General features: G+C 59.9%; 3 protein-coding genes, 1 long non-coding RNA gene and 1 other non-coding gene across 6 annotated transcripts; 3 read left to right on the top strand and 2 right to left on the bottom strand.

The window, feature by feature from the left end:
- Nucleotides 1-1,190: 1,190 nt before the first annotated feature.
- On the bottom strand, nucleotides 1,191-1,272 carry TRNAS-GCU. The gene has a single exon. It is a non-coding gene; the product is annotated as a tRNA-Ser (tRNA).
- Nucleotides 1,273-1,746: 474 nt separating this feature from the next.
- Nucleotides 1,747-4,070, top strand: B4GAT1 (beta-1,4-glucuronyltransferase 1). The gene is made up of 2 exons (XM_016119481.2): nucleotides 1,747-2,905; nucleotides 3,186-4,070. The coding sequence occupies exons 1-2, from the start codon at nucleotides 1,850-1,852 to the stop codon at nucleotides 3,375-3,377; spliced, it is 1,248 nt and encodes a 415-aa protein (XP_015974967.1). The 5' UTR covers nucleotides 1,747-1,849; the 3' UTR covers nucleotides 3,378-4,070.
- A 257-nt stretch (nucleotides 4,071-4,327) lies between these two features.
- BRMS1 (BRMS1 transcriptional repressor and anoikis regulator) lies at nucleotides 4,328-11,097 on the top strand. Of its 2 annotated transcripts, XM_016119483.2 has the most exons (10): nucleotides 4,329-4,483; nucleotides 7,064-7,209; nucleotides 7,283-7,373; nucleotides 7,525-7,652; nucleotides 7,805-7,884; nucleotides 7,967-8,063; nucleotides 8,619-8,711; nucleotides 9,852-9,916; nucleotides 10,383-10,422; nucleotides 10,844-11,097. In XM_016119483.2, exons 2-10 carry the CDS (start codon nucleotides 7,071-7,073, stop codon nucleotides 10,849-10,851), a joined length of 741 nt encoding a protein of 246 aa, XP_015974969.2. In that variant the 5' UTR covers nucleotides 4,329-4,483; nucleotides 7,064-7,070; the 3' UTR covers nucleotides 10,852-11,097. The 2 variants fall into 2 exon arrangements, with proteins under 2 accessions (XP_015974970.2, XP_015974969.2); XM_016119484.2 differs by lacking the exon at nucleotides 10,844-11,097 and having other exon boundaries at nucleotides 4,328-4,483; nucleotides 8,000-8,063; nucleotides 10,383-10,705.
- A 1,095-nt stretch (nucleotides 11,098-12,192) lies between these two features.
- RIN1 (Ras and Rab interactor 1) lies at nucleotides 12,193-18,459 on the top strand. The gene is made up of 10 exons (XM_016119479.2): nucleotides 12,193-12,424; nucleotides 12,565-12,745; nucleotides 12,836-12,950; nucleotides 13,037-13,109; nucleotides 13,239-13,330; nucleotides 13,486-14,223; nucleotides 14,511-14,816; nucleotides 15,116-15,247; nucleotides 15,379-15,530; nucleotides 16,403-18,459. Exons 1-10 carry the CDS (start codon nucleotides 12,339-12,341, stop codon nucleotides 16,889-16,891), a joined length of 2,364 nt encoding a protein of 787 aa, XP_015974965.1. The 5' UTR covers nucleotides 12,193-12,338; the 3' UTR covers nucleotides 16,892-18,459.
- Nucleotides 12,300-20,473, bottom strand: LOC118602855. The gene is made up of 3 exons (XR_004950914.1): nucleotides 20,346-20,473; nucleotides 19,597-19,812; nucleotides 12,300-12,410 (listed from the first exon to the last, which is right to left on the bottom strand). It is a non-coding gene; the product is annotated as an uncharacterized LOC118602855 (long non-coding RNA).
- Between the last annotated feature and the right edge of the window lie 1,804 nt (nucleotides 20,474-22,277).

The following is a 22,277-nucleotide window of genomic DNA, read 5'->3' as shown; positions in this document are numbered from 1 at the left end:
GCAAAGGGGGAGCCACCTACACTCTGGCCGATTGTCACCTGTGGGAATGAAGGCCTGGTATTGCCAGATCTTCCGGAATTTAAAACAGAAGTTGGAAATGCGGATTTTATGTGAAGTCTCCTGATTCACCAAAGTTAACAACTAATGTGATTCAAGTTGTTATTTTTAAACACTGAGCAGGTCAAAGAAAACCCAAATGGCAGCAAATCTGGTATCTCAGCTCCCAATTTGCAAGGTCTGTGCTGACAAGATCTGCTCATACCTTTCCCCTCTCTCCTGGCACAGGTCACCAGTGAAACCTTCAAGGAGGGTGCCTGTGTCTCCTGCGAGGCCCCATCCCCTGCACCTGACACAGCCCCTGGTCTGAACAGGTGCTCGGCAGGTGTCATTGGTGGAGGCTGCAGAATATAGGTCTCTTGGTCATTCCTCAGTTCAACAACCTTGGCGCCTTACTGCCTGTGGAGTGATGGACGAACACCGTACCCCGCACTCCAGGCCCTCCCTAGTCTGTCCCAGAGCGCCTTCCTAAGATTCACAGTGCTCCAGTAGTTATTACATGTAATTAATTGATTTCGCAGTGGACGTGCCTGCCCTTCCCCACAGCCTCTCTTCTAAAGAATCCGTGGATCAATTATTCCACCAACACTTATTGCCGTCTGTACAGTTGGCTGGTGTTAGGATATTCAAGACCTTCTGCGTATGTGTCCGTGTGTGTGTGTGTGTGTGTGTGTGTGTGTGTGTGTGTGTGAGAGAGATGGGGAAGGAAGTGTGTGGAGACAAGCTTTCCCCTCTAGGGGAATCAATGGGCTGGATAGAGTAATAATTGAAGTGATGAAGCACCACAACCTTTAAGTCCCACTACAGGGAGGGCGGTGGGTGGGGGGAGAGGGAGTTTCTTTGCTTAATATATTAGCCCCTAATTTGGCAGTGACCAGAATTCCGGTTTTGGTCTTCTAGGTGCCACCGAACCCTGGGCCCTCTTTCTGGGTAGAAAGAAAAGAACACTGCTGGACCGTACACAGGGTCGGAGTCCCAGAGCATAAAGAGCCTGACGAGGAAAGATATGCGTTGTGAACAAGGAGGCATGGGCTGTGTTGAACCGTGCCCCCAATCTGGTAGTCCAACCTGGTGCTTCAGACCCTCAGGAGGTGGATGTGGAAAATTAAGAAACACCTCCCGTGTAAAACGACCGACGAGGATGGGATTCGAACCCACGCGTGCAAAGCACAATGGATTAGCAGTCCATCGCCTTAACCACTCGGCCACCTCGTCCCACGTAAAAGGCCCTTTTTCCCACATTCTCTTATCTCTCATCGCCTCTGTATTTTGTGGCTCTTCTACATTCATTCTTCGGTGGGGGCCTAATAGGACTTAAAGGAGGGAAAGACAGAATAAAGAAAAGGTTTTTCTGTGTTTTCCTTCCCTCCCGCCGTGGCCGGGAATCCGCACCGCCCTTCGCCGAGCTGCAGAGGAGCTCTGCCAAGGTTTCCCGTCCCTGAGTAGGGGGCGAGCGCGCCGGGGTTTCAGGACGCGCTTGGTCCAGCGGGGTCGCGCACTGACCGGGAGGGAGTGGACACGTGTCTCTGGGAACCCCGCGGCGCCGCCACGGGCAGATCCAGCGTTTGCAAAGCGCGCCGCACGGGCGACTAGTGCAGTAGATCCTCCTCGCGCGCAGGGGGCGAGCTGGGGCACCCGGAGGCCAGCGCGGGTGGGCGGGGCTGCTCAAGGGGCTCGGCTCGCCTCGGCTCGCTTCGGCTGCGCTCGGCAGGCTGCGGTAAATCCGGGCTTGCGGTGGCTGGCAGAGGCTGCGGCCGGGTGGTCCCTGCTGCGCGCTCGAGCCCCGAGAGCCATGCAGATGTCCTATGCCATCCGATGCGCCTTCTACCAGCTGCTGCTGGCCGCGCTAATGCTGGTGGCGATGCTGCAGCTACTCTACCTGTCGCTGCTATCTGGGATGCACGGACAGGAGGAGCAAGACCAGTATTTCGAATTCTTTCCTCCGTCTCCGCGGTCCGTGGACCAGGTAAAAGCCCAGCTCCGCACCGCGCTGGCCTCCGGAGGCGTCCTGGACGCCAGCGGCGACTACCGCGTCTATAGGGGCCTACTGAAGACCACTATGGACCCCAATGATGTGATCCTGGCCACCCACGCCAGCGTGGACAACCTGCTGCATCTGTCGGGCCTTTTGGAGCGCTGGGAGGGCCCGCTCTCCGTGTCGGTGTTCGCGGCCACCAAGGAGGAGGCGCAGCTGGCCACGGTGCTGACCTACGCGCTGAGCAGCCACTGCCCCGATATGCGTGCCAGGGTCGCCATGCACCTTGTGTGCCCCTCGCGCTATGAGGCCGCAGTGCCCGATCCCCGAGAGCCAGGGGAATTTGCTCTGCTGCGGTCCTGCCAAGAGGTCTTTGACAAGCTAGCCAGGGTGGCCCAGCCTGGGATCAATTACGCGCTGGGCACCAATGTCTCCTACCCCAATAACCTGCTGAGGAATCTGGCTCGTGAGGGGGCCAACTATGCCCTGGTAATCGATGTGGACATGGTGCCCAGCGAGGGCCTGTGGAGAGGCTTGAGGGAAATGTTGGATCAGAGCAAGCAGTGGGCGGGCACAGCGCTGGTGGTGCCTGCCTTTGAGATCCGCCGAGCCCGCCGCATGCCTGCAAACAAGAACGAGCTGCTGCAACTCTACCAGGTGGGCGAGGTGCGGCCCTTCTATTATGGGCTGTGCACGCCCTGCCAGGCACCCACCAACTATTCCCGCTGGGTCAACCTGCCAGAAGAGACCCTGCTGAGGCCTGCCTACGTGGTTCCCTGGCAGGACCCCTGGGAGCCATTCTACGTAGCCGGAGGGAAGGTGCCCACTTTCGACGAACGATTTCGGCAATATGGCTTCAATCGCATCAGCCAGGTGCCCATAAGGGAGAGGGCAGGGGAAATGGAGCAGGAGAGGCGGTGGGGTCAGGAAGCTATGAGTGGAAAGGGGACAATGAAACAGGAAGGGATCATACATAGTTCAGGAGGTGGTTGGATGAAGGGGGCAATGAAGCAGGAGGGATCATCATTTGGGAGGTGACTGGAGGATTCAGTGTGCCTCCAGAGGAGTGGGGATGCTGGAGTCAGCTTTAGGGACGTCAGTCTAGGCCCTAGGAAAATAATCAAACTCTGCTGACCTGTCTCTCCCTCTACAGGCATGTGAACTGCACGTGGCTGGATTTGATTTCGAGGTGCTGAATGAAGGTTTCTTGGTCCATAAGGGCTTCAAGGAAGCCTTGAAGTTCCATCCTCAAAAAGAGGCAGAAAATCAGCACAATAAGATCCTTTACCGCCAGTTCAAACAGGAGTTGAAGGCCAAATACCCCGACTCCTCCCGTCATTGCTGAGACCTTCCCTGCCCTAGTCCGAGAAGTCTCAGCCTCCTCTCTCCTTAGGCCGCCCCTCAGGCCTGTCGGGGGTAAGAAATGTCACTCCGGGGGTAAGATGTCACTCCACTTTACGGTGGTAGCTGTGGTATTGGAACACTGGACTTGAATATGGGGTGCTGGGATCAAGTCCTAGCTTTACCACTAACTAGCTGTGTGGCCTTGAGCAAATCCCGTTCCCTCTCTGAGCTTCAGTTACCCTGTCTGTAAAAAAGGGAGGTGAGAATACCTACCTCACAGAACTGTTGGGAGGCTCAGATAAGATGCTATATGTGAAAACATTCTGTAAGCTTCGTACAAATGTGAAGTATTATTAATATTATTACAGTATTATTATTGTTGTTATTATTGTTATTATTAACAATCTTGAGTGGGCAGGCAGTAGGAGAGCAAAGTATGAATGAGGCAAAGCTGAGAAGTCTAAAGTACTTAACAAAATGGGCTTTTTGGAAAGAAATCGGATAAAGGTGTTGAATTTAGTTTATAGCTTTTGAGCAGAAGCCTAAACTCCTTGGTTCTCCCAGGCCTCCGCTCTTGGGAGCTCTGGAGAGGGAAGGGTCTGCAGGTTCCGTACCCTGTCGAATAGGCTGGGTTGGGTTGGGTTATTTGCCTACTATTGACAATGTGTAAATAAATAAATGAGTGTTCACACTACAGCTGGCTGAATTACTCTCCTGAACTGGGCAGGCGGAGAGATTGCGGGTTCTCCCCTTTCGAGCGGGGGAGTGGGGAGGGAGGTGACCGCGGAGCGAGGAGCACCGGCTGTAAAGCAAGGAAACCACAAGTGTCGTTCTGGCGAACTGACCACCAGTGTGAATTTCGGCCGGTTACTATGGAGACCGCCCCGCGGTATCCCAGCATGCCTCACCAGCAGCTGTCCAATTGTGAGCGTCCCAACGGGCGCCTCTTGATGACGCATGCGGAAGCGCGGGACAGGCCCTGCTTCCCAGTACAGCCGGAGCAGCGGCGCTGCGCTTCCCGGAGCGGGGCGGCGGCGGTCAACACCCGCGGCCGCGGGCACCTGACAGGGAGTCTCGGACGTGAGGCCGGAGGCTCCACTCCCTGCGGTGCGTAACGACACCCATGGCTCCTGGCTCGACCTCTCTGGCGAATCCGTCGGAGCCCGCCCAAACTCCAGGGCCGAAGCAGAGACTTAACCGGCCGGACGCGTGCAGGGCCGCGGGCCACAGACCGGTCGCGAAAGATCTAGTGATTGCCCTGCCCGCGCATAAGGGAACGGAGCGGGGCGGGAGGCTGCGGGCGGGCCGCGGAGGGGGTGTGTGTGCCTTTTCGAGGGTGGGGAAGAATCTGCCTTCCATGGTGGCCTGCCTTGGAAATGCTCACTTTCTGAGAAGATAAATTGCCTGTGCACAGCGCCTCACAATTTTCTTTTCCATCCCTTACCTTTTGTAATCTTTACAACACTCAGTAGCAGTGGTCATTCTCTTTTTGCACCGGAGTAAGGCGAGAAGGTTGTTATTTAATTGAGCTCATACAGTAGAAGGAGAGCAGCTGAAGTGACTCCCATTTCCCCTCTCCCGCTCTTTCTGGTCCCGATTAAGTTGCATTTTACAGTATAAATATATTTAACAGTGAAGAGGAATTGCAAATTTTGGAACTGTAGGAACTGAATCTTGAGAATGGGAAAGATGGGACTAGTTTGGAGAACCGCAGATCAGGTTGAGATTATTTGTGAAATTATCGAGGAATGCGACTAAACTGTTTTTTGGTCCACTCATTTTACACGACTTGAATTGGTGTCTTAGTTTAACAGAACACTTTGAGTTTGCTAAAACTACAGAGGCCTGGGGCTACCAAGAAGTAAAAGCCAAACCTCGGCTCGCAAAGGTTTTGTTTAATTTGTATTTGCGAATTCTCCAGTCATCAGGTGACTCTATACTGTGCTAGATGCATAGGGTGTATGTGCAGCCCTTCCTTGGTGAGGTTTAGGGACTGGTAAGGGAGACAGACATGAAAATGAGCAAATAGGAAATGTAAGAAAATAAGACTTCCTGGAAGGAATAGGGTCTTCTCTCATCTAAAGGACCACAAAGCCACGCCCAGAGAAGTTGGAAGGACATCACGGTGAAATAGAACCCCTAGTAAGCAAAGAGGTTATCCGTTGAGAGTACTATTTAGCCTTTCTCTTAGGTGATCTCTTAGTAGTATTTGGCATTGTCACTTCTTCTGAAACTCTCCATATGACAGATTTTCTCTCCTCTACCTCTTGCTAATTTCCTTTTCCTTTGTAGGGGTCTCGTCATCTGCCCCTTGGTGACCCTGGGACTTCCATCATGGATGTCTTCTCACTCCACACATTCTGCCTTGCTGGTTGCACCCTCTCCCAGGGCCTGAAGAACTTGCTCTATGCCATTGACCAGATCTCTGCAGCCCAGATTTTTCTCTGAGGCTTAGACCCATGTGCCCCCAACCCTGTCCCTTTCATTTTGGGGTCTTTGCACATATTACTCAGAATGTTCCCTCCCTCCACTTGCTCTGCTCATCCGTCTGGCCCATTTTCCTCTGCAAGCTCTCATGCTGCAGCAGCTCCAGGTCCCAGTTAGATGCCGCTTCCATTCACTGCCCACTCTCAGCTCATCTCACACCACACTGATGGTCCGCTGCTTTGTCTTTTTCTCCCAGGAAATTGTAAACAACTTGAAGTCAGAGATGGTCTGTCATAGTCGTGCCCAGCACCTACCATAGTGTCTGATGGTACCTAGCATAAATTGGTTTCAATAAATATTAGATGAGTGAATAAAAGGGATGCTTAACAGTGTTGAGTGTTGCTGAGAAGTCAACTACGATAAATAATTGCTGAAAAATATTGGCATTAGGGATAAGGCGGTCGTCAGTTACCTCTCTACAGCACTGGGTTCACCTGAGAGCGATGGTACAGAAATCAGAACAGTGGGACATGAAAGCAGGAAGAGCAAGTGTACACAGACCTTGAAAAGTGTAGCTGTGAGGTGGAAACGGGAGCAGTTAAATGGACTAGGGTGAGGGTTTGTGCTTCTCTGTTTCCTAAATGGTGGAAAATACCTGAGTGTGTCTAAAGTTTCATGGGAAGGAGCTGTCAGGAGGGAGGGGAGCACTGCTGACATGAGGTCCCAGAGGGAGGAGGAGGAGATGGGACTGGACCCCGAGCACAGTGAGAAGACGAGATTATGGCGTGCTCTCAGGAAGACGAATGGGTGGCATTATAGGCAGAAGGAACACCATGAGGGGTGGGAGGGAGGAAGTGCCAACGGTTGGCCATTAGATGGTGGGGTGAAGGAGCTGGACCAGTAGTTCCAGTCTAGTCTGTGCAGGACCTTGAAAGCCCCAGTCAGAAGTTCCCAGTCCCATAGGCAGTGAGGAGCCCACGCTTGGCCTTCCCCATCTTATGGATCATCACCTTGACCAGCATTCCCAGGACTGGGATCACCAACAGTGTCTAAGGGCATGGGCGTTTCCATGGCTTCTGGGAGATGTCCAGGCAGGGCCATTTGCATCCTCCCCACCCAGTGTGTGCTCAGGGTGTCGTGAGTCCAGTCCCTTTCTCAGCCGCTGAGGCTGCTGCCGTCAGGCTTGGTTCAGCTCCCCAAGTGACCACTTGCCTGCTCGGAGCCATAGGTGGTGGTGAGTGACGCCTCCGTTCATTCCAGAGCCCAGATGCCGATCCAGCCTCCAAACAAAGACACAGAAGAGATGGAAGCGGAGGGTGATTCAGCCACCGAGATGAATGGGGAGGAAGAAGAGAGTGAGGAGGAACGGAGCGGCAGCCAGACAGAGTCAGAAGAGGAGAGCTCAGGTGAGCCGCGCGCACGCGCGCACCCCAGTGCCCTCCCAGGCCTCCGCCGGCCCTGACTGGCCTCTTGTCCCAGAGATGGATGATGAGGACTACGAGCGGCGCCGCAGCGAGTGTGTCAATGAGATGCTGGACCTGGAGAAGCAGTTCTCGGAGCTAAAGGAGAAGTGAGCGTCGGGCGCCCGGGGCTGGGTCTGCAGGCACCGGCAGTGAGGAGGCCGCGGGCCTGGGGCTGGGCAGGGGCGGCTGAGGCCGAGTGGGCGTGTCGACCAGGCGCCCGTGTGTGTGTTTAACGAATGAGCACATTTCACCTCCCAGGTTGTTCAGGGAACGACTGAGTCAGCTGCGGCTGCGGCTGGAAGAAGTGGGGGCTGAGAGGGCACCCGAATACACGGAGCCCCTGGGGGGGCTGCAGCGGAGCCTCAAGATTCGCATTCAGGTGGCAGGTCTGTGGGCCCCAGTCCCCCTCCCTGTTCCCCTACCAACCCATGGCTCTCTGTCCCCCTCTCATTCCTCCCTTGCCCATGCCCCTGCCCCGTTTCTGGACACTGGAGTCCCTGGCCAAGCTGGGCCTCCCATCCACCTCCTCCCCTCTCAGGGATCTACAAGGGCTTCTGTCTGGACGTGATCAGGAATAAGTACGAGTGTGAGCTGCAGGGAGCCAAACAGCACCTGGAGGTGACTGCGGTGGGCGCCTGGGGGAGGACGGCGGAAGTGGCCCGCCCGGCCCTCCTAGCTGAGCTGCTCCCACTCCTTCCAGAGTGAGAAGCTGCTGCTCTATGACACCCTGCAGGGGGAGCTGCAGGAGCGGATCCAGAGGCTGGAGGAGGACCGCCAGAGCCTGGACATTAGCTCGGGTGAGGCACGGGCCAGCCGAGCACCCCGGCCCCGGCTCTGTCCGCGCCCAGCCCCTGCCTGGACCTTAGCTTCCCTGCCTGCACAGGGGGCTAGCGAGAGGGGTGGCCTTGGAGACAGCATGAAACCAGGCATGGAAGGGGACGAGCCCGGTGCCTGGCACAGTGGGGGCCCAGGAAGGGTGGGTGCCCCTGCCCTCCTTCCAGAACAGGAGGTGTCATTCCGACACCCACACCTACCGTAGCCACAGTCCCCTCCGTGTTCACGGTGCCTGCCATCACACAGGGCCTCGGGAGGCAGGAATTGTCACCATCCCACCTAAACAAATGAAGGAACTGAGGCTCACAGAGGTGTAGCGACCTCTTTCCCGGGTGGCACAGCTGCGCAGTTGGGACCTGAACTCAGCTGCCAGCCCCAAACCCAGGGTTCTCCCTGCCGTCCGGGAAGGTGGCCGACCGGAAAGGGCTGGCCTGGCTCCTGCGAAGCCACAGGCTTCAAGGGTGGGGTGTCCTGGTAGTGCTGGCATCTCAATCCTGTCTCTGGGTCTGGGGCCACAGAGTGGTGGGATGACAAGCTGCACGCCAGAGGCAGCTCAAAGACCTGGGACGCCCTGCCGCCGAGCAAGAGGAAGAAGGCCCCCCTCGTCTCTGGTATCCTTCCACCCACGGCCTGAGCCGGGCAGGATGGCCCGGTCGGCTCCAGACCAGGGGGGAGGCGGTGGAGGGGCGTGGAAGACGGAGTCACGTAGACACATTTATGGTCATTTGGCCTCATATGGCTATGACTGGGCAAATCCAGCTGTCAGATTTTTTTTGACAGCTATGTGACCATGGAAAAATAGAAACATCCATTCAGCGGGTATCTGTGACTTCCTGAATGAAGTCTCCTCCGAGGCCCTCTGACTTTCCCACTGTGTCCGGGGCTTGTCCCAGACCTTCCCACCCCCACGCCTTTGCTCGCTTTTCACCCTCCTCTTGGAGTGCCTTCTGCCTGTCTGTGCCTGCTCGGTGCTCGTCTCGGGCACTGCCTCCCCTGGGAAGCCTCTCCTGGTCTCCCCTCCCCCCCCGCCCCCATGGCTGTGGCTTCTCCAACTCTGCAGCCCTGGGGCCTGAACTGGGGTACTGCATCCCATGTGGGGGTGGCTGCCTCTGGCACGAGGGCCTGCTGTGCCTTCATCCCTCTGGCCCAGCCCAGCACAGAGCTGAGCTGAATTCTCGCTCTGCAACCCCCATGTTCCTGCAGTAACCAGAGCTCAGGGCATTGGCTGCCCGGTGATGGAAATCAGGTTCAGGGAGGGAGGGAGGAATCCCGACTACGTGGACTCGAGGGGTGAATGGCAGGTGAGAGCATGGAGACTCCAGGTACAGGGCACAGGATGGCAGAGGCGTTCGTCCCCAGTGGGGCACGTGAGACCAAATGAAGGTCGTTTTCAGGGTGGAAGAGACGAGTCTATAGACGGAGAAAGGGGCCAGAGGAGAGAACAGTTAAGAGGACAGAGAACAGGAGGAGCCGGGTCCCTGAGTGGGCGGGGTGGGCCTTGGCCTACTGACCTTGAGGCTAGAGAGAGGAGTCAACACGGGTGAGGCGAGGCGAGGCGCCCCCTGCCCCTGTTGGTGAAGCAGGCCATCGCCGCACACACCTCCCCCCAGAGAACCAGGGGACCAGGAGGTTGGAGGCGGAGCCCGAGCTCGAACCCACATCCATGGCACCACCTCCCAAGAGTGTTAGAGCTCCCGGGCTGTCACCTGCCCCCTCCACTGGGCTTCCTGCTTCCTTGACACACATCGCAGGCCCTTACATCGTGTACATGCTGCAGGAGATCGACATCCTGGAGGACTGGACCGCTATCAAAAAGGTGGGTCTGGTGCTGCCTGCTGTCCTGCTGTCTCGGGAGGGGCTGGCAGTGCAGGTCGCGCCCCAGGCACCAGCTTCGGGCTGCAGGCTGCACGCGTGAGCTTCCCGAGGACCTGGCAGCGCTCCGCCGTGGCCCTGCCGTCGGCCCAGGTGCCCTGGCGTCGCTGCCAGCGCACAGCCAGCCTCCTTTTGCCCAAGGCCGCCCTGGAGGAGGGAACTTCCAGTCTGTCTTCCCCTTTCTTGCTCTGGGGCAGGTGTTGAGAGGCTGGGAGAAAGGGAGGGAAGTGGCTGGGCTGGCCGGGCCCCTGACAGGAGCCCACATCTGGGCTTTGTCTAGAAAGTGTCTCATGTGCCCTCTTGGCACAGCACTGGCCCGGCAGCCTTCACCCCAGGGAGGCTGACGTGGAGGGGGGGCTCGCCAAGTGGGAGGTGGTCTCTCAGGGGGCTTTTTCTTCTCTCCTACCCAGGCTAGGGCAGCTGTGTCCCCACAGAAGAGAAAATCTGATGGTAAGAACCACAGGGGTTCTTCCACTTCCCGTCACCTCCCCCAGCCCGGCCTCCAGGAACGGAGCCCAGAGAGAGGCGGCGGCCATGTCGGATCTGTGGCCCGAGAACGTCTGGGTGGGAGGGCCCTGTGGGAGTTTCGGGAGCAGGAGCCAGGGTCAGGGTAGGGAAGCTCTGAGTTGATGGGTGATGGGTCTTGGGACAGAGCTTCCTGCCAGGATTGGTCAGGGAGGGCTGGAATACTAAGCCTCAGCAGCTGGGGGGCCCTAGCGGACCCAGAATGCTGGCAGACTCGCTGACGAGGGCTGCGGAGCTGTCCTGGGCCAGACCAAGGCCACTCAGTCCCCCGTGTGAAGTGGCTGCCCACTTCTCATTTGGGCTCCCTCTCACCTGCATTGACTTTCCCTTTCCCACATACCCCCAGGACCGTGACACTGCCCCTCAGAGCAACTGGCACCAAGCCCAGGATTCGCAGTTTCTTGCTGCAGAAAGGCAGACTGACAAGCCCCTCAGGGTCTGCCCCGCCGTCTCTCTCGGTGCTGCTGCTGGGCGCTGCCCTCCAGCCATCACTGGCCTGGACACCTCCAGGGGCCTGTACAGCTGTGGCCCGGAGCTGCCCTCTCCAGGCCAGAGTCCATCCCACATCAGCCCCCTACCTTGCTCTCCCGAAGGTCAGCCTCCTCGGTCCCCTCCCTGACGAGACACTGTCTTAAGCCAGAGCACATCCTTCCCGGCGACCTTCCCAGTCACTGAGCCAGTGAGTTGGGCCCTGCTTCATGGAATTCTGAGCCAAAAAGTGTATTTTGGAGGCCTGGCTGGCTGGTTGTTGCTGATGACGAGAAGCCAGGCTTCCCAGGTCTTCTCAAGGCCGTCCTTGGTGCCTGACTCCCAGATTTTGGGGACTGGAATTAAAACCTTTCTTGGGACCCTGGTGTGGCCGCATGTGTCTGATTTACCTGGCAAGGGCATCGGGGCTCCCGTGGGGAGTGTCTGAGACAAGCAGTCTTTTCTGGGGTCCCCGGTACCTCTTGCCCAGCGAGAGCTTCCCCACCCCGATTTACGGTATAGGCTGGAGAAGTGGGGGCCTCTCTGCCATCGCCACCCCTAGAGGTGGGGGGCTGGGCCCTGGACTGTCTGCTGCTGATGGACACAGTCTGAAGCAACATGTTGCACAGGCGAAACACGTGGCCTCCGTGCTTGGTGACTGGGTCATTTCCGCACCTGCCCCGGTTGCTTGGCAGATGGGCAAGGCAGGCCGCCGGGGCCTGTGTGCGTGGGAGGCAGCCAGCAGCAGTGCCATGTGCTGACACCTCACAGCCAGACTCCCCCCCCCCCCGTTTAGTGCTGAGTGTTAGAACCACCCCCAGAACCTCAGTTAAGCAAAGGGGTTAGTTTCCATGGAGACACAACATCCTTTCTCCATGGCAACCTGAAATCCCAAAATCCAAGTTAGGCTCAGGAATGAGTCATCTGTGACCGGTAGGGGGCACTCTCTCAAGGCTGACCCCAAGGCCTGGACAGGTGAGCAACGGACTCTTGACTCCAAGGTGCCCCATGGTGAGGCTTGGAGCTGTGGGAGGAGGCGGGCCCTGCTTAACCCCTTCCCTCCCACCTGCGTGGTTTGAGGCTGCTGGCGAGGCTGCACGCAGCTCCCTGTGGAGGCGGCAGCCCCACAGCTGGGGTCCTTGGGGTGGCGCTTGCATGAGGAGGGTACCTGCCCCGCCCCCAAGGCTGGGCCTAGAACGGAGAGGAAGCGGGTATTGCCCAGGCTGAGTGGACGCACAAGAGTTAACTGGCGGGGTGTGACAGGGCGCACCGCCCTCAGGAAGTGTTACTCACCGCCGGGAATGTGAGTGCTCTTGCCTTGGGGGCTGGATCGTCTTCCCGAGTCCTGGGAGAAAGCGAAGGAGCTCCCCGCCATGGAAACCCCTGGGGAGCCAGGAGCGGGCCCTCTCGGAGCCCCCACTCCATCCAACTTCGCACCTGGGCACCTGCAGAGAGAAAAGTTGGTGAAGTTGGAAGGGCAGCCCCACGGGGCAGGGAGGGACTGCAGAGCAGGGTCCATCCTAGGGCAGAGGCGGGGGTAGGGGTCGGGCAAGGGTCCCAGCCCCTGGCGTCCTGCTCAGGTCTGGTGCCTGTCCCCAGGCCAGCTCAGGACCCGCTGTACGACGTGCCCGATGCCGGCGGGGGGCAGGCAGGCGGGCCCCGGCAGCCGGGGCGCCCGGTGAGCCTGCGGGAGCGCCTGCTGCTCACGCGGCCTGTGTGGCTGCAGCTGCGGGCCAACGCCGCGGCTGCACTGCACGTGCTGAGGACCGAGCCCCCGGGGGTGAGTCTCGGCCCGACCCCCTGGGACTGGCAGTCAGCGGGTGGGAGGGAGAGGGGCTGGACCTGGGCCTCACACCCTGTCCGTTCGCAGACATTCCTGGTGCGGAAATCTAACACTCGCCAGTGCCAAGCTCTGTGCGTGCGGCTCCCCCAGGCCAGCGGCCCCTCCTTCGTCTCCAGCCACTACATCCAGGAAAGCCCTGGGGGTGAGAGGGCCTGGCCTGGAGGGAAGGGGCTGGACGCGCGGCCCAGAGAGATCCCCCAGAGAACGACCTCACTTCCCATCTCTCAGGCGTCTCCTTGGAGGGATCTGAGCTCGTCTTCCCGGACCTGGTCCAGCTCATCTGCGCCTACTGCCACACCCGGTGAGCCTGCCCACAGGCGCCCGCTGTCCGTGGGACGCCCTGCCCCACCCCCATCCCTGCGGCCACTCTCAGCCCCGAAGTCCCACGCATCCCTCACCCCTAACTTTCTGGCCCTCTCTCTGGCCTCAGGGACATCCTTCTCCTTCAGCTTCAGCTCCCCAGAGCCATCCGCCAGGCAGCCACGCATAAGGAGCTAGAAGCCATCTCCCATCTGGGCATTGGTAAGGGCTCCTCTGCCACCCACGGCACAAACGGACAAGCGGAGGCCAAGGGGGAAAGGGCAGGCCCGTGGGCACACGGTCTGAGCCTGTGCCTTGCCCTCGTTGGCCGTCCCCCCTGAATTCCCCTGAGGCCCCAGTTGGCTGCTCTTCTCTAGAGTTCTGGAGCTCCTCCCTCAACACCAAGGCTCTGCCCGGCCCGTCCGAAGGCCCGCTGCTGCCCCGGCTGAAGCCCCGGTCCCCACAAGAACTGGACCAGGGCACCGGAGCTGCCCTGTGCTTCTTCAACCCCCTTTTCCCAGGGGATCTGGGCCCCACCAAGCGGGAGAAATTCAAGAGGAGTTTCAAAGTGCGCGTGTCCACAGAGACCTCCAGCCCCCTGTCTCCACCTGCCGGGCCTCCTCCCCCTGTCCCCGTGCCGCCGGGGGCAACCCCCAACCAGACAGAAAGGTCGGCCCCCCGCCAGCTGCTGCGGAGGGAGAGCTCAGTGGGGTACCGTGTGCCAGGAGGCTCCAGTCCCAGCCTCCCGCCCCTGCCCTCCCTCCAGGAGGTGGACTGCGGCTCCCCCAGCAGCTCAGAGGAGGAGGGGACGCAGGGGCCCCAGGGGAGTCCCTTGACCTCACCCCGCCTGGGCCACAAGCGGCCTTTGCTTCGTTCCATGAGCGCGGCCTTCTGCTCACTGCTGGCGCCCGAGCGGCAGGTGGGCCGGGCAGCCGCGGCGCTGATGCAAGACCGCCACACGGCCGTGGGCCAGCTCGTGCAGGACCTCCTGACCCAGGTGCGGGCCGGCGCCGAGCCCCAGGAGCTGCAGGGTGTCCGGGAGGCACTGAACCGGGCCCGGGCCATGCTGAGTGCCGAGCTGGGCCCTGAGAAGCTGCTACCACCTGACAAACTGGGTGAGACTCCAACCCCAGCCTCTGCGGGCTCAGCCCTGTCTCCTCCCAGTCCCTGCTCGCACCCCCTCCGCCCTCCTCCTCTCTCCCCTCCTGTCCGCAGCGCCAGCCAGTCTCTCTGGTCACACCACCCCTCAGGTGAACCCCATCCCCCACCCAAACCCGCCTCCTGCCTCACCAAGATTCTGCCTCCTTTTCATCCCTCTCCTTCCCTGACTGCGCCCCTTCTCCTGGGGACTCTGCCCCCAGCCCTCCTTGGTCTCCCTGACCTGCCTGCTCCTGCTCTGCAGAACGCGTCCTGGAGAAGTCGCTGCATCACTCGGTGCTCAAGCCACTCCGGCCCATCCTGGTGGCCCGCCTGCGGCGCCGGCTCTCTGCTGACGGCTCCCTGGGACGCCTGGCCGAAGGCCTCCGCCTGGCCCGGGCCCAAGGTCCTGGAGCCTTCGGATCCCACCTGAGCCTGCCCTCCCCAGCGGAGCTGGAGCAGGTGCGCCAGAAGCTGCTGCAGCTGCTTCACAGCTACTCACCCAGCGCCCAGGTCAAGCGGCTGCTGCAGGCCTGCAAGCTGCTCTACACAGCTCTGAGGAGCCACTTGGGTACGCCTGCTCCCACCACCTGCCAGTGGCTCCCCGCCAGCAGAGGCAGGCCCCCCAGGCAGAGATTCCGGGAGAGGCCCAGCGGGGGAAAAGATGGGTCCCACCCTCCCATCTCACAGACGGTAAAACTGAGGCCCAGATTGCAGAGCCTCCTCTCTCCAGCCCCTGCTCGTGGTTGTGATAGAGACCACCTTACCCAAGGCCTGGCAGGTGGAGGGAGGGTCACTGTCTAAGACAAGGAGTGGACTCTGACTTGGGGCCCCAGAGGAGCCTGAAACTTCATTTTCCACCCCCCACAGGGGAGGGTGCGGGTGCCGACGAGTTCCTCCCGCTGCTGAGCCTGGTCCTGGCCCAGTGCGACCTTCCTGAGCTGCTGCTGGAGGCCGAGTACATGTCAGAGCTGTTGGAGCCCACCCTGCTCACTGGAGAGGGTGAGGGGCCCCGCACACATGCCACCTCCCTGCCTGGGTGGGGCCCGCATGGCCCCAAGTAAGCAGGGGAGGGGAGAGGGAGCAGGTCACCCACCCCCAGCCTGAGCTGCATCCTTCCCCTTGTGTCCCAGGCGGCTACTACCTGACCAGCCTCTCTGCCAGCCTGGCCCTGCTGAGCGGCCTGGGCCAGGCCCACACCCTGCCCCTGAGCCCGTCACAGGAGCTGCAGCGCGCCCTCAGCCTCTGGGAGCAGCGTCGCCTGCCCGCCACCCACAGCTTCCAGGTAACAGGGCCTCCGCGCCACCCACCCGAACCGAGACCCAGCAGGGGAAAGGCCGGTCCTGCGGTAGGAACAGTGCCCCAGGCAGAACCAACGGCAAAGCCAGCCCTTCTGCAGCGAGCACGGTCCACGTGCCCGCCACGTGCTCAGCGCTCTAGGGCTCCAGCCCTGAATCGTCACAGAAATGCTGAAATAGGGCCATCGTCGCCGCCATTTAACAGATGAGGAAACCGAGACATGACATCGACAGGGAAAGGGACACAGGAGGCAGTCTGGAGCCTTAAATCCTGGCCTCCGGCCCCCTGCTGGGAGTCCGCCCTCCCCTGGAGCCTGGGCTTCCAGCCCATGCTCCCCTCACCCTCCCAGATGCCATCTCCTCTCCAGCCAGTCAGGGGGCCCTCCTAGCTTTGATCGAGAGCCCAGACTTTGTAGTCAGATCCTGGGTTTAAATCCTGGCTCTGCTACTTTGCAGTTGTGGGAGCCTGGGCACGTGAGGTAACTTCTTCGCGCCTCAATTTTCTCATCTGTAAAATGGGATGATAGTACCTCCCTCTGGGGCCAATATGAGGATTCATGGAGGACTAGCGTTTAGGGCACAGAGTTAGGTATAAGCAGGCTTGTCAGGCCACAGAGCCCTGCGGGGCCGTCCTTGTACCCCGCAGTGTGACCCACCCCCCAGCCCGGGCATATCTCTCCCCTCCTCAGGGACCCCTTGGAGCTCACCTTATCCAAAAAGCTTTTTCCAGTTGGTCCCACCACTGAATCTCTACCATCCGCCCTTGTCTTGGCAGAGCCCAAATGGGAACCTCCAGCTTTGCAGGCAGGTATGTGCCAGGCAGGGTCAACTTCTTGTCTTTGCTTCTCCTCCTGCACAGCACCTCCTCCGAGTAGCCTATCAGGACCCCAGCAGTGGCTGCACCTCCAAGACCCTGGCCGTGCCCCCGGGGGCCTCGATTGCCACCCTGAACCAGCTCTGTGCCACCAAGTTCCGAGTGACCCAGCCTGAAGCTTTCGGCCTCTTCCTGTACAAGGAGCAGGGCTACCACCGCCTGCCCCCTGGGGCTCTGGCCCACAGGCTTCCCACAGCCGGATACCTTGTCTACCGCCGCCAGGCAGAGCGGTCTGAGACACAGGGGGCCTCACTTGAGGCTGCAACAGAGGAGAGCGGCAGGGAGCCAGAGGCGGGGGGCAGGGAGGAGGAGAAAGGGGGCCGGGGAGATGGGGACACCGAGGTCAAAGCCAGTCCCAGGGACAGCGGAGGAGAGTCGGAGACAACTGCCGAGTGGGACGAGGGCCCGGCCAGGGGTGGCCCTGCTCAGCCAGGGGTGCCAGAGGCTGAGGGAAGCCGGGCAGCTGAGGAGTAGCTGGAAGTGGCCGGAAGGATCATTTGGGCCTGGAAACTCTGAACCTGCTGGGAAGGCCTCTTAGAGCCATCGCCCCACTGACCAAGGCCACAGCCCCCTTAGCCTCCCCTGTCCCCGGCTGCTCTTGTGTCTGCTGCCACCGCTGTCTGACGCTTATCTCTATGCCCACACTTGCTGGGGGACTACCTGGACCGGCCACTGCTGGGGCAGTGGAGCCAAGTTCAGGGTGTGGGAGCCCCTAGACCAGGGGCCTCTCATCCTCCCCCAGCGGGAGGCCAGCCTGCAGTGGTGAACACGTCCAACCTCTGGCAGTGGGGGAGGGGCACAGCCCAGGGGCGGGCCACTGCCCAGACAGCCCCTCCAGGCTGGGGGCTTCGAGGCCCTGAAAGGCTCCACCCCACTTCTGGGTGTCGGGAGCATTCAGGGCAGCAGTAGCTCAGTGGCCCAGTACTGCTCCAGACTACTTGGAGGACTAGCACCTCCAAACCTCGGTGTCCTCATCTGTAAGTGGGGTGCATTGCCACGCTGTCTTCTCCCAGAAGTCTTCCAGGGGCCAAAACGGATGGTTTTGCTGCAACGCAGAGTTCAGACTAGTGGAAAGGGGAGGGGGAAGGGGGGGTGTTAGCATTGCCCCCCACCCTCTGAGGGTCGTTCTCTGCACTTGCCGAAGGGAGTGTCCTCCAGTCAGCCCAGGGGGCATCCTGAAGATCAGGCCCAGCCAGAGGAGCACCCAAGTTCCAGTCTTTCCCCAAGATGGGAAGTCCTCCCAGGGGAACTGGACAGGGAGACAGGCTTCCAAAACGGAAACCATTTCTTCTGCTCTTAGCTCTTCCGGACCTCCCAAGTGTTTTACGTGGAGGCCACGCTTATTACCCACTGAGGTTCAAGAAAGTGGATGGGTGACTCCCAAGATATCACACAGCATGCCATTATGGGTTCCCCCGCCCTAACCAGGCCATCAAGTTCCAGCTAGGTGCTGTCTTCTAAGCCACCGGTAAACTAACCCTCAGGGCTCAGCAGAGCAGGCTGCAAATGCGAGCAAAGAAAGTGCCCGCAATGACCACTAGGGGGCGCGCGTGGTCCAGGAAGCCGTGGAGTGGGTGACGCCGAGGGTCAAGGGAATCCAGGGCCTCAGCAGCATAGGTGGTCGTGAGCTTTGCACTCTTGCAGCCACCCGGCAACCTCAGGACACAGCAGAGGCTGAGGCTGCCGGCCCCGAGCCCCCTTGGAGTCGGGGGTCTGGGCAATGGCAGCCTGGCAGGAGCTACTCTGGGAAGGAACTGACCGCGGTGGAATGAGGACCTCAGCGGGTCTCTGAGGATGTCCCTCAGGCGCCGCACACTAAGGGACATCAGCCCGCATGTCAGGCAGGCTTCACAAATGCAAGGTGGAAGCCCTGGATGTTGGCATTTCAGACAAACCAAAAGCCCCATGCGGGGCGCCCAAATTTCTCACTAGGTCACCGGCAGGGCTTCCCTCCCTATTCCCCCCACCCCAGCTTCTCGCTGGCATAAAGTCTCCCCTTCGCGTTTTTGTATGCCCTCCCTCCCTATCCCACGGCGCACCCCCAGTGCTGGGCACTCTACGGGCGCTCAATAAATGCTGTCCACTGATTGGAGTTTGGTAACTAAGAGTGAAGGGCAATGAGGTGGGAAGCTGGGAGGTTAGGGGAGGGCTGGGTTCTGGGAACCAAATCCAGGGTGTTTCAAGTTCATTCTCAGAGGAAGGACCTGAAATGGTTGCAGGGGGCGCTCAGAGAACCCCAAGGCCGGATGTGGAGCAGGTCTCAGGGAAAGTAGGATTGGCGGAGGCTTCTGGGCTGGGGGCGTCTGCAAGCCCCTCTCACCCCCTCCCCATGCCGAGTCTTAATTCCTGGCTCTGGGAATTCAACATCTCCAGCAGTGGCTCCGTGGAGCACTGTCAAGCACTGCCAAGCCCTGTCTGCTGCCTGAGGCTTTTGGTTTATCTTCTCAAGACATTCTGACTAGTCAGGGATCCAGGCCAGGTAAGTCAGCCTGACCAAAGGTCATGATACAGAGATTGGGGTTCCAGGCAGGAGAGGCAATGATAGGCCAGTCTAAGGCTGGTCTCATTATCCCCATTTTACAGGGGAGGAAACTGAGTCTTGCTCAGGGAAAGTGGCTCGTTACAGGGCAAAGGGCTCGGATCCCAGGTTCTGTGGAGCTTCTGGTCTGCAGTCCTCCGAAACAAAAGGACTAGTTCTTTCGTCCACCCAGCAATAATCTATCAAGTGTTCATCTGGACCAAGCACCAAGGAAACACAGCCCTGGCCACGGGGAAATAGATGTGGTCTGGGCAGTAGCTGAGAGCCTACTGTGCTGGGACTCTACGCTGCCCCCTCGCCCACCTCGGCCTCTCACCTTTGGCCTCTGGAAGAGGAAGTCAAGGCTCTGCAAGGCGCCAGGCCTGTCCAGCCAACCCTGCTGCAGGACAGCGCTGGAACCCTGACAGTCGGATCCGTCGAGGAGCACCAAGTCATTTCCTCACTTGGAAATGCCGCACTTATCACCTCCAGAATCATCATAGTTCCCTATGTGAGTTTGTTTATTGTCTGTCTTCACCACGAGACTGCCAGAGCCAAGTTGGCCTTGTTCCCCGCTAAATCTCGGGGGCCTAGAACAATGCCTGGCCCGGAATTGGCACTTAGTAAATACATGTGGAGCGATTGATTCAGGAAGACTCACCCTGAACAGTTCCTCGGAGCTCCTGAGGCGCAGGCGGTGCATTCTCCATTGCTGCCACCAGGGGGCGAGCATGTCCGTTCCCAGTCACACGCCAGGTCGCCTCCCACCTGAGGCCGCTCAGGGACCCAGGGCACTCAGAAGACCAGAGCCAGGCCTGGTGCCAGGAAGGAAGAAGCCCTGCAGGGAGGCCCAGGAATCGTCCTGCCAACAGGGATCCTGAGAACAGAGGCCAGGAAAGGAGTGAAGAAGAGGCCGCCTACTGCCCAGGGCTTTGCCGGCCAGGCAGGCCTTGGAGTCTGGGCCCGTGGCCGGCCTGAGAGGGGACCCTGCGGTGGGTGGGCAGAAAGGCAGTCATTGAGACCCGGCAACCACACCCTGACCCACCTCCAACACAGAGCCGTTAACACCCTGCCACGGCTTGTTCACAGGCACAAACACACCCCGACTCATTTGCAGAGTGTGTGACATTTGCCTGCCACAGTCACGTACAGCAACACCTGGGCACCCCCAGCCTTAACAGGAACACGGAGTGTTAGGAACAACCTGACACCGTCAACCCTTCCTGCCCCGAAGCACGGGGACATAGTGACACACATAGACCCCTCCTCCGATCCACACCCTGACAGACATCCTGAGATCTGCAGACTCAGAGATAATCCCTCAACGCCTTCCCTCTCAGGTTCAGAATGTGACTGCCTGACGTACACGCACAAGGGGACAGGCTGATGCAGGCTACACAGGTCACCTACCCGAGCAGGACTGCTGCTGACGCTCCCGAGTCCCCCACTCAGACAAGGCACACAGGCTTCCTCCTTCCCACTCTGCACAGGAAATGCAGACACACACACACACACACACACACACACACACACTCAGAGACACACACAGACACGGACACACGCTCAGAGACACACACAGATACAGAAAACAACACACACATACTTTGTGTACTTTTGATCATGCAGAAGACATCCCAGCCCTTCTGTCTAATCTCCCTCCCACCCCTGGCCTATCCCTGCCACCACTCAGACACCCTGCCCCATGGTGGACCCTGGTGGGGGCTATGAGCTGCTGAAAAGACCCCCATAGGGGGGTGTGGCGACCCCACTGGCCAGGCAGGAGGCAAAAGCCGGCAGCGCTGGGCGGGGAGGCCTGAGCTCATCAGATTCCAGCCTGAGTGATTCACGTTAGCGCCTGGGGACGATCTGGGGGTAGGGATGGGGGTGGGGGCACTGGCCCAGGGACTGGGGCTTTGAGGGTCTGTGGGGGCTTCAGACCAGACGGTCTTGGGTCCAGAGCAAGTCTCTAGTCTGGGAAGGGGGCTTCTTGGGGGGTGGCTGAGCCTGAAGGGGTGTCTGCTGGGCCTGGCTCTTGGGAGGGGCTCAGGACACAGAACAGAGCCCCAGGATGAGACAATCGGCCCCTCCCACCCAGAGCCTGGGCCCCTGACCCCACTTCTTCCTAGTCACAGCAGCTGGGTGTCTTTAGCAGGGGTTAGGCCAAGGGCGGGGTAGGGGTTAGGCCAAGGGCGGGGGCAGGGGTGGGGTGACCTGCATGGTCATCTTGGCCCCTCGGGCCCTCAGGCAGGGAGCCTGAGTAGAACCCAGAGGTCCTGAGGCTCTGCACCTCCTCCCCTGTCAAGCTGACAGATCCTAGACCCCCTCTGCCCTGCCGGGCGAGGCTTCGGCCAGAAAGCCGGGAATTCAGGGCTGTCCTAGCAGTAGGGATGTTTTCCCGCTGAGACGGAGCCCTCTGTCCCTGCCACCCCGGGAGCCCCTGCCTCCCAGGCCGGGCTGATGCTCAGAGGACCCAGCTTCTCCTGCAGGGTGACAGGAAGAAAGGATGGGGCTGGGGGCAGAACAGGGGCACAGGAAGTGCCTTTCTTGGAACTCGGCACCAAAATAGCCTGTTCTGTCTCTACTCTGGGTCTCAGTGTCCCTAGGGGGAGGTATGTGTCACCAAGGAGACCTTCCTCAGGGAGGGGCCTGAGCTGACCTTAGTCTGGCTTTTGCCTGTCACCCTCCCACCCCCGCCCGCCCCCACCATCCCTGCCTCAGGCCCTGCTCCACTTTGAAGTCCTAACGTAAATATCATGTCTGCTCTGGTTCCCCTTCCCGGCCAGTCACAGCCCCCAGACCTGGCTCCCACCCCAGCCAGCCCTGGGGGTGCATGCCGGAGGAGCGGAGGGAGGCCTGGACCACCCAGGGAAGGTGGGGAGCCAGAGACCCTGGAGCAGGATCAGGGAGACAGAGTGGGTAAGACGGCAGAAATGGAGAGGGAATACGGGGAAGTGGGCAGAGACTGGAAAGGCAGACGCCGGAAACCAGTAAGGTGGCCATCTTAGGGACGGGAGGGAGAGAGATGCAGAGGCAGACAGGCGGCCTGAAGCAGAAAGGAGCAAGGACGAGAAGACTCTGCAGCTGGAGAGAGGGACGGGGAGACGCGGGAGATCCCTGGGGACAGTGAGGGGGCAGGGAAGAGAGGGCGGTGGACAGAAAGAGAAGGGGGAAGTTCCAGGGGTGCAGGTGGAGAGGGGGTGAGGGGCTGGGTAGCAGTGGGGACGACATGGTGGGAAGAGAAAGGTCCCTGGCAGGCGCCCGCCCATCTTCGATCCCCTGGGGCCGAGGGGCTTCCTGGGACGCGGAACTTGCAGTGCTGACACCACAAAAGTCCTCAGCAAA

This window comes from Rousettus aegyptiacus, unplaced genomic scaffold (genome assembly GCF_014176215.1).
Source record: "Rousettus aegyptiacus isolate mRouAeg1 unplaced genomic scaffold, mRouAeg1.p scaffold_m13_p_5, whole genome shotgun sequence".
Taxonomy (NCBI): domain Eukaryota; kingdom Metazoa; phylum Chordata; class Mammalia; order Chiroptera; family Pteropodidae; genus Rousettus; species Rousettus aegyptiacus.
The sequence above is the reverse complement of the archived record's forward strand: the minus strand, read 5'-3'. Positions and strand labels throughout refer to the sequence as shown.

Bases quoted from the DNA above. Each gene is read 5' to 3' on its own strand.
- B4GAT1 (XM_016119481.2), top strand. From the start codon at position 1,850: ATGCAGATGTCCTATGCCATCCGATGCGCCTTCTACCAGCTGCTGCTG. The intron at 2,906-3,185 runs GTGCCCATAAGG...CTCCCTCTACAG, and splicing joins GCTTCAATCGCATCAGCCAG to GCATGTGAACTGCACGTGGC.
- BRMS1 (XM_016119484.2), top strand. From the start codon at position 7,071: ATGCCGATCCAGCCTCCAAACAAAGACACAGAAGAGATGGAAGCGGAG. The intron at 7,210-7,282 runs GTGAGCCGCGCG...CTCTTGTCCCAG, and splicing joins GTCAGAAGAGGAGAGCTCAG to AGATGGATGATGAGGACTAC. The intron at 7,374-7,524 runs GTGAGCGTCGGG...TTCACCTCCCAG, and splicing joins TTCTCGGAGCTAAAGGAGAA to GTTGTTCAGGGAACGACTGA.
- RIN1 (XM_016119479.2), top strand. From the start codon at position 12,339: ATGGAAACCCCTGGGGAGCCAGGAGCGGGCCCTCTCGGAGCCCCCACT. The intron at 13,110-13,238 runs GTGAGCCTGCCC...CTCTGGCCTCAG, and splicing joins TGCGCCTACTGCCACACCCG to GGACATCCTTCTCCTTCAGC. The intron at 15,531-16,402 runs GTAACAGGGCCT...CCTCCTGCACAG, and splicing joins CCGCCACCCACAGCTTCCAG to CACCTCCTCCGAGTAGCCTA.